At 38.2% G+C, this 9,589-nt stretch overlaps 1 protein-coding gene across 3 annotated transcripts in view; it reads left to right on the plus strand.

Annotated features, from left to right (window-relative positions):
• os9 (OS9 endoplasmic reticulum lectin) overlaps nt 1-7,334 on the plus strand; it is a 43,804-nt gene extending 36,470 nt beyond the window's left edge. For all 3 annotated transcript variants that reach the window (XM_034166683.1, XM_034166685.1, XM_034166684.1), the window contains one exon: nt 6,631-7,334. In XM_034166683.1, coding sequence (XP_034022574.1) covers nt 6,631-6,768 — 138 coding nt within the window. In that variant the 3' untranslated portion in view covers nt 6,769-7,334. The remainder of the gene's footprint in view (nt 1-6,630) is intronic.
• Nucleotides 7,335-9,589: the final 2,255 nt, after the last annotated feature.

The raw sequence follows: 9,589 nt of genomic DNA on the forward strand, positions 1-9,589 counted from the left end.
AGGAGCAGGGCATTACAGTAGTCAAGCCTAGAGGAGACAAAGGTATGAATGAGTTTTTCAGCAGCAATCAGGATAAGGGAGGGATGGAGCTTGGAGATATTTCTGAGGTGGAAGAAGCAGTTTTTAAAAAGATGTTTGATGTAATTCTGGAATGTGAGGTGAGGGTCCAGTCTCCCGCCAAGTTTAGTAACAGTAGTTGAAAGACGGATGTCTTGACCGGAGAAAGAGATAGTGGTTATAATGGATAAATGTACCTGATAGTGGGTGCCGACTAGTATCGCTTCTGTTTTGGAGCTGTTTAATTGAAGAAGGTTTTGTCTCATCCATACCTTTATTTCCTCCAGGCAGGAAGTGTGGGTAGTGAGCGGAAGAAAGGGTGATAATGAAGCGGAGAAAGGTGGCCAAAAGAAAGAGGGGTTTGGATCTGTCTTTAAGTACAGCTCTGTCATCAGCATATCAGTGGAATAAGATGCCATGCCTGCTGATGACACGGCCCAGTGACGGCATGTACAAAATAAATAGTAATGACAGACCCTTGAGGCACACCACAGGACAGAGGTGGGAGTAAGTCACTATCAAGTCACTATCAAGTCACGAATCAGCAAGTCCCAAGTCAAGCTTCAAGTCATAATGACCACCGAGTGTTTGACAGCTGACTTGAGACTTGACTTGGGACTTGCAGATTGATGACTTGAGAATGACTTGACAGTGACTTACTCCCACCTGTGCCACAGGATGTGCACAGGCATACTGGATGTTACACTGCTTTCAGTGAGTGGCTGACAAGAATTTGATTTTTTTTTTTTTTTTTTTTTCTTAACGAGCAGGAATCATGGACAGCAACAAACATATTGTTTCACTGCAGAGTTGCCTGGATTTAAACAAGTAGGACCTTTTTTGATGCTTCCATGTGGTTAATACTGAAAACTGACCGTGCACGTGATGTCACTTTTTACATCCGCCAAGAACGTAATAAAATCACCTGTGTTTATTTGTCTGTCTGTCTGTTAGCAGGATTGCGTCAATACTACTGTACTGATTTTGATGAAATTTTCATGACAGATAGATATTAGGGCAAGGAAGAACCCATTAATTTTTTTGGAATTGTTCTGGATCTGGGCCCAGATTCTGGATCAAGTTTCACTTTATATACGCTTTGAAGTATTACTGTGAGCAGGATTACATCAAAACTACTGCACGGATTTTGACGAAATTTTTAACACAGATACACATTAGGCCATGGAATAGACCATTACATTTTGGAGGTGATCTGGATCTGATTCCGGATTCTTGATCAAGATTTCACTTTGTATATGCTTTGTAGGATTACGTCAAAACTACTTCACGGATTCTCACCAATTTTTCACCACAGATACATATTAGGCCATGGAAGATTCCACTAAATTTTGGAGGTGATCCACATCTGGATTCTGGGTCATGATTCACATTATATAGGCTTTGCAGGATTGCATCAAAACTACTTAGTGGATTCTCACCACATTTTCCACCACTGACGCATTTTAGGCCATGGAAGGCTCCATTAAATTTTGGAGGTGATCCAGATCCGAATCCAGATTCTGGATCAACATTTCCCTTTATATATGTTTTGAAGGATTACGTCAAAACTACTTCACAGATTCTCAACAAATTTTCACCACCGATCGATATTAGGGCATGGAAGACTCCACTGAATTTTGGAAGTGATCCAGATCCAGATTGGCGGACGTCAGAAATCGCTGATTGCTCTTGTTTTTTTGCTGTGCTACACATCAACTGACAAGGAACACATTTAATTAATAAAAGGATTATAGAAAAAAACACACACACAGATGAGTGATTTATTCTTTATTTGTGAGGAAATCAGACATTTTCTTGAAATGGGCAGTCTGACAAACATAATACTTGGTCATACAGAAATAGGTGCTGAAAACATGCAAAAAGGACTAATGTTTCGATGTGAAAGTCACATCTTCATCAGAGTCCTGCAAAGACAAGGATGGTACAGCTTAAATACTAATAGGAAACAGGTGTCCTAATGCTTCTAAAGGGGCATGACCATCCATCAAGCACAGCACTCACTCAATTAGTAATCAGTTCATGATTAGAAACACTGTCCCAAAACAAACATGACAAAAACCAAAATAAAATACAATTAATATTAGAGAAATCAAATCAAAATCAAATCAATTTTATTTATATAGCGCCAAATCACAACAAACAGTCGCCCCAAGGCGCTTTATATTTTAAGGCAAAAGCCATACAATAATTACAGAAAAACCCCAATGGTCAAAACGACCTCCTATGAGCAAGCACTTGGCGACAGTGGGAAGGAAAACAGGTAAGTTTTAGTTCTTCATTCAAAGTCAAAGAGTGAATTAGATGTATTGCGATCTTTGGAATCCAGACGGGATATCATCATTCGCCCTGGCGATAAGGGGGGTGCTGTTGTTGTTATGGGGTTGGAGAAGTATGAATTTGGCATTATGAAATTGTTGAATAATGCAAAACATTATCAACTTTTACCTTCCAATCCTACTTCTAACATTAATAGTATGATTCATGAATTTATTGATTCTTCTTATAAGAAGGGCTGGATAACAGAAAAAGAGAAGGCCTTTCTTTTAAGTGAATATCCTCATTGGCCAGTATTTTATGGTTTACCCAAAATTCATAAACAATTAGATGACCCTCCGTTACGGCCTATCGTTTCTGGAATAGGGAGTCTTACTGAGCCTCTTTCACAATTTGTTGATTTATTTTCTGGCAAAGATTGTTCGCAATTTACCGTCGTATCTTGAGGATACCACTGATGTTTTAAATCTAATTAATAATGTCCATTGTGTAACTGATGATATCCTTGTGTCTTTGGATGTACAAAGTATATATATATGTATACCTCACCACGCAGGCTTAGAAGCCATTTCTTTCTATCTTGCTAAACATCCTACTGATGTGTTACCACCTTCAGATTTTTTGATTAAATTGGTTGAGATTGTCTTATCGAATAATTTTTTAAATATTCAGAGAAATATTATCTACAACTACAGGGGACTGCTATGGGGAGTGCTTTTGCTCCATCATACGCCTGTTTGGTGATGGGTTTTTGGGAAGAGAAACATATCTTTAGCATTGAAAATAACCCTTTTCATTCAAAAATATTATGGCGTAGATACATTGATGATGTCCTCTTAATTTGGAGGGGCACACATGAGTTACATCAATTTTTGAATTATATAAATTTTACCACAGACTATTTATCTTTTACTGTGAATTATACTTTGTATTCCATAGATTTTTAGATTTCACAATTTATAAGGATGCTAATAATCTTTTGCAATCAACTGTTTACCGTAAACCTCTCAGTAGAAATACTTTAAGAGCAGATAGTAATCATCCGCCCCATTTAGTTCGTAATATACCAGTGGGTCAGTTTTGCGAGTCAGAAGGAACTGTAGTTCTATGTCTGATTTTATGTCAAGGGCAGCTCATACAGCAACTCTGTTTGAACAACGTGGTTACAGTAAAATTGATATTGGCAAAGCATGGGACAGAGCTCTAAATACTGATCGTGCCCTTTTACTTAAGAAAAAATTAAAATCTTCAACATCTAAATTGTTTTTTTCTACCTCCATTGGCGGGAAGAATATAAAACATAATCTATAAATATTGGCACATTCTTAAGAGTGATCCCACACTTAAAGAAATCTGTCCTGAACCGCCTGAATTTATATTTAGGCATGCCCGAAATATTCGTGATAGACTTGTTCATTCAGATATGACTATTCCCGTCTCAGCTGCCTGGCCTTCCAGCCCACCAAAAGGTTTCTTTAGATGTGGTAATTGTGCACATTGTTCTAATTCCACTAATGCTTTGTTTTTGTCGCATCCTCGTACTGGTAAGCAATATTCTACTTCTTCATTTATCAATTGTAATACTACACATGTAGTATATCTTTTAAAATGCCCTTGTGGATTGGCATACATTGGCCAAACAAAACGTCAACTTAAATTACGGATAGGTGAACATAAAACAGCAATCCGTATTTAGAACCTATGCCATGGCAAGGCATTATAAACAGGCCGGTCATGGCTCCCCAGCATCTTTAAAATTTTGGGGGTTTCAGAGAATCACAGTCCCACCCAGAGGAGGTGATATCATTAAAAAAAACTTTTATGTAGAGAAGCATTCTGGATTTATACTTTAGGCACCTTTGGAACCTTTTGGTTTGAATGAAGAGCTAAAACTTACCTGTTTTCTCTAATATTAATTGCATTTTATCTTGGTTTTTGTCGTGTTTGTTTTGGGACAGTGTTTCTAATCATGAACTGATTACTAATTGAGTGAGTGCTGTGCTTGATGGATGGTCATGCCCCCTTGGAAGCATTAGGACACCTGTTTCCTATTAGTATTTAAGCTGTACCATCCTTGTCTTTGCAGGACTCTGATGAAGATGTGACTTTCACATCAAAACGTTAGTCTCTTTTGCATGTTTTCAGCACCTTATTAAAATTTTTCAGCACCTATTTCTGTGTTGCACCAGCTGTTTTTCTCTTTTACAAGTCAGTCCTATCTGGTTGCACCAGATTTGTTTGTGCTATACAGAAGCGCGGAGAACTCTTTTTTTTTTTTTTTTTAATACTTTTTTATAATACTTGGTCATGTTTGTCCAAATACTTAGACCCACTTCAAGCAGAACTTCCTGTGAATATGGTATAATAAAGTGAAGGGTTTAGTCATACACAAATGTTTGAGTGTAGTGGTAAGAATATTTGCATGATTTGAAAGGTGGAATGTACCAGTCAACTCTGCTCATTTCTCATTTTAGCAAATGTGCTGTCTCTGTGTTTGTGGGTGGGTGTGGAAAAGCATGTCTGCTTTCCTCAGTCCAGCAAAAAAATTACAAGAGCTTGTCCAATTCTTCATCTGACAGGGCTTTAAACAGTTGCTAAAGATTTCCCGGCAAATGCTGCGGCTGTAACTCTTTGAGAAGCTCATAGTCATACAGTCTTATTTAATTTACATGTCAAGTGAGTTGTAATGTCGTTGAGATGTGCAATAGTGTTAAAAGGATGGGAGAAAAATGCATGGATGGAGAGCACTAAAAATGCACACTGTTGACAGCTATGCAGTGAGACAAATATGAATGTCACGTGACATAGAAGTCACCAATCAAATGACAACTACAATGGACTAAGTTGAACTGTATGTAACAAAGGGCATCAGCGTTTGTTTTGTTTAAGAAAGCTGTCATCTTTTAATATTGACAAAACCATCATGGCACTGTTTTATCTGTCTTTTATTGAATCTGTTTTGTCTTATTCTTTAGTGTCATGGTATGGTGCTTTGTCAGTGAAGGAAAGGAACAAACTAATGTAGATTGTGAAGTGGTCAGGGAAGCTGATTTGGGAGCTACAGCTTAGCCCAGAGTATTTGTATACCAGGCAGCTAGCTGCAGAGGATCACAAAATCGATTCCACATGACCATTCACACCGTCTATATGGGGAATTTCAACTTCTCCCGTCTGGTCGGAAGTTTGCAGTCCCAAAGCGCTACAGAAACGGCTTCATTCCAGCTGCTATTATTCCGAGAAATAAATTATCATAGTAAAATTTGCACCAATTTAGGTAGTTTTTAAGCTGTGGTTTAATGTGGCTTTGAGTACTTTTATGAATGTGTCAGGTCTTTAAGTATGTCAGTGTTGTCCTTATATGTTTTAAGTTGGATGCTTTCTGTGATTGCAACACAAATCTACCTACGGGTATTAATAAAGTAACCTGAACCGGAACCTGGCAAGGATCTATTCAGGGGTCATATAAAATGGTCTATTCAACGAGGTGAAGCTGAATTGAATGAAATATTCCATCTTTCAATGAAGGAAACTATTCTTTCTGTTGCACAAATGGAAACCATGCTTTTATTTGTTTCATATGACGTCTCAAATAATTTGTGCCACTTGAAATTTTACTTAAAATTAGGTCTTTCTTGTCTGAGCAGGAGGCAGACAGCAGGGGGCAGAGTAGGCTAGGCTAATGACAATATACTGAAACAGTACATGTTACTCTTTGCATTCAGTGAGCTCATGGTACTGCTTATGTTCACAATAACATGCATTTTAAATGTTTTTCAGTTAACTTTCAACTAAATTATTTTTAAAGGCTTTCAAACAAATATGCAGTGTTTTCCAAATAAAACAGATTTACATGAAAAATTTTAAACATTCAACACACAAACAAGAAAATATAGAAAAATAAAGATAAACGGTCCACTGTAAGTCACACAAAAATAAATACAATATGACTAGAACAATTCAACAATTGGAAACACTCGAAGAGAGAGATTTGTATTATTCTCTTGATTTGAAAAGTTCAGCTGAGTTTGCTCGTGTCATACCTGCTGGCAAAACTATTAGATACGTAAAATTGGAAACTGGTGAGGGAAGCCTCCTTCTTTTTCACCCTGATAAACACTCAGCGGCCTTGCATCCTGAAACTGCAGGGCTTGTGACATCACATAAGGCTCATTCAGTTCACCAAGATAAGGAGGAGCACAACCACTATTTTATATGTTAACAGCAGAACACTGACTGTTCCTTTTTTAAATAAGCAATAATTTGTTTTTATGCCCCCAGACTGGAGGCACAGAAGAAGTCTACAGAGAACAAAAGAGGCAGCAGGAATTGGAGAACAACTATAGGTTTGTGTGGGGTGAGTCCAAGGAGGAGTCCCAGTCAACAAGCACCTCTGACTCAGATGATATGGATCTATGAACTGTTTGTGAGATTGACTGCACCTTTTCCAAACTCGAGCTCCTGTGGAGACCAGAAGTAATGTGGACTCTGAAGTGCAGCAGCCAGTTTAAAAGAGCCCACATGATCCAATAATTGCTATTAAACATGGCAAATATCAGCTCAACTGTTTGCACAGTCACTGAATCTGTCATTGTGTGTTTGATGGACACTATGTTCATAGACACCAACTAAAGGCTGCACAGTGAAAATGTGCAGTTGGAGCAAGTTGGTGTCACTTAACCCAGTGTTTTGTTTTTTTTTCCCAGTTGGGAAAGTGTGTCCAAATGTGAGGTTAATTGAGTAATTATCTCTTCTTTTAAAGGTCTTAGCAACACACTGTATATACAGCTGTCATATTTTCTGAGTTTGTTTAAGATAATTATGCTCCCAAAGCAGAACTTTACTGTTTTCTTAGCCATAAATATTTGCACGATAGTCCATTCACTGTTTGCTGAAATGTCTAATTGGTTCACCTTTCGGTCCCCACTTCCTTCCTGCAAAGCCTAAGGAAGTTTCAGATTTGAATTAAAAGGGCTTGATTTGTATAGTTTGTGAATAATTGAATTTTAACAAGTATGTAATTTTGTGTGAATGCGCTGTTGAACTGGTGTGTTGTACAGTAGCACAAATTCGGTGGGACATGAGTTTTTATTGATTTACTTTTCTTGACATCATTGAAGCTTTTGAGCTTAACGACCGTACATGACGACATCAAAACGTAAGAATGCTTCGGAAGCAGTAACTGTGGCACCTGATTTCAGATATGCTTAATCAGATTTCCCTGCTTGAGCCTGTCCTCAGCAGTCACAGGTACTTTGTGACACTTACGACTTGCTGGGTTACTGTTTTGGTCCTTGCTCTTCGTTTGCACACGTAATTTGCAAAAATTTGTTACCTCATTCTCTATGAACCTGCACTATAACAAAATCTGTATCGGCTTAATAGCAAGTTGTTCTTTCAACACTTTATAAAAGGTACAACTTTTCATTTGCTTATGCTGCAAAACTATTGTCTCACGCATTGTATAAAATACCACCTGACAGCATGTTTGTGCCCACTTAAATGTTAGATATATCAAGTAAGTGTTCACACTCGGGAGTTGGGCACAACTGTTGGAAAATAGAGACAAAACTATTGCACATACATGCTAAGTAGCTAATGTACTGCATGTTTGCTGTTTCTTTATTATTTTATTCCTCCCCTAAAGTACACAGAACCTTTGAACGTTTTGATATGAATGACATCCGTGTGATTCCCCCCCCCCCCCCCCCCCCCCTCTGTGACACAGACTTGATACAACCAAACTTAATAAAAAAAAAAATCCAAAGTCTAACTCAAATTCAAGCACCTAAATTTTGAATAAATTTCACCCAAACAGTATAATTGTAAATACAGTTGTATGTAAGTTTGGGCACCCCTGATGATTTCCATGATTTTCCTATATAAATCATTGGTTGTTTGGATCAATTCAGTTTCAGCAATTTCAGTTAAATATATCATATAGCAGACAAACACAGTAATATTTGAGAAGTGAAATGAAGTTTATAGGATTTACAGAAAGTGTGCAATAATTCTTTAAACAAAATTAGGCACGTGCAGAAATTTGGGCACCCAACAGAAAAAATACATCAATATTTAGTAAATCCTCCTTTTGCAGAAATAACAGTCTTTAAATGCTTCCTATAGCTTCCAACGAGAGTCTGGATTCTGGTTGAAGGTATTTTGGACCATTCTTCTTTACAAAACATCTCCAGTTCAGTCAGGTTTGTTGGTTGCTGAGCATGGACACCCCGCTTAAAGTCACACCACAGACTTTCAATAATATTCAGGTCTGGGGACTGAGATGGCCATTCCGGAACATTGTACTGGTTCCTCTACATCATAGGTGTCAAACTGATTCCAGAAAGGGCCAAGAGGGTGCAGGTTTTCTTTGTAACCACCCACTGCACCAGGTGATTTCACTGATTAACTGATTCCATCTGCTCAAAATGATGTTAATCAGTGAAATCACCTGGTGCAGTGGGTGGTTACAGAGAAAACCTGCACCCTCTTGGCCCTTTCTCGAATCAGTTTGACATCTATGCTCTACATGAATGCCTTAATAAATTTTGAGCAGTATTTAGGGTCATTGTCATGTTGAAAGATCCAGCCCCGACGCAACGTAAACTTTGTCACTGATTCTTGAACATTGTTCTCAGTAATCTGCTGATATTGTCTCTGGAATCCATGTGACCCTCAACTTTAACAAGATTCCCAGTACCTGCACTGGCCACACAGCCACACAGCATGATGGATTCACCTCCAAATTTTACTGTAGGTAGCAAATGTTTTTCTTGGAATGCTGTGTTCTTTTTCCACACCTTATGTCCAAATATCTCAATTTTAGTTTTATCAGTCTACACCACCTTATTCCAAAATGAAGCTGGCTTGTCCAAATGTGCTTTAGCATACCTCAAGCGGCTGTTTGTGCTGTGTACTCAGAAAAGGCTTCCTCTGTATTACTCTCTCATCCAGCATCTCCTTGTGCAAAGTGTGCTGTATAGTTGAACGATGCACAGAGACACTATTTGCAGCAAGATCATGTTGTAGGTCTTTGGAGCAGGTCTGTGGGTTCACTATGACTGTTCTCACCATCCTTCGATTCAGCTTATCTGAGATTTTTCTTGGCTTGCCACTTCAGGCCTTAACTAGTACTGTGCCTGCAGTCAGCTGAAATCTCTGAGACAGCTTTTTGTATCCTTCCCCTAAACCATGATGTTGAACAGTCTTTGTTTTCAGGTCATTTGAGAGTTGTTTAGAG

This window comes from Thalassophryne amazonica, chromosome 3, assembly GCF_902500255.1.
Source record: "Thalassophryne amazonica chromosome 3, fThaAma1.1, whole genome shotgun sequence".
Lineage (NCBI taxonomy): Eukaryota > Metazoa > Chordata > Actinopteri > Batrachoidiformes > Batrachoididae > Thalassophryne > Thalassophryne amazonica.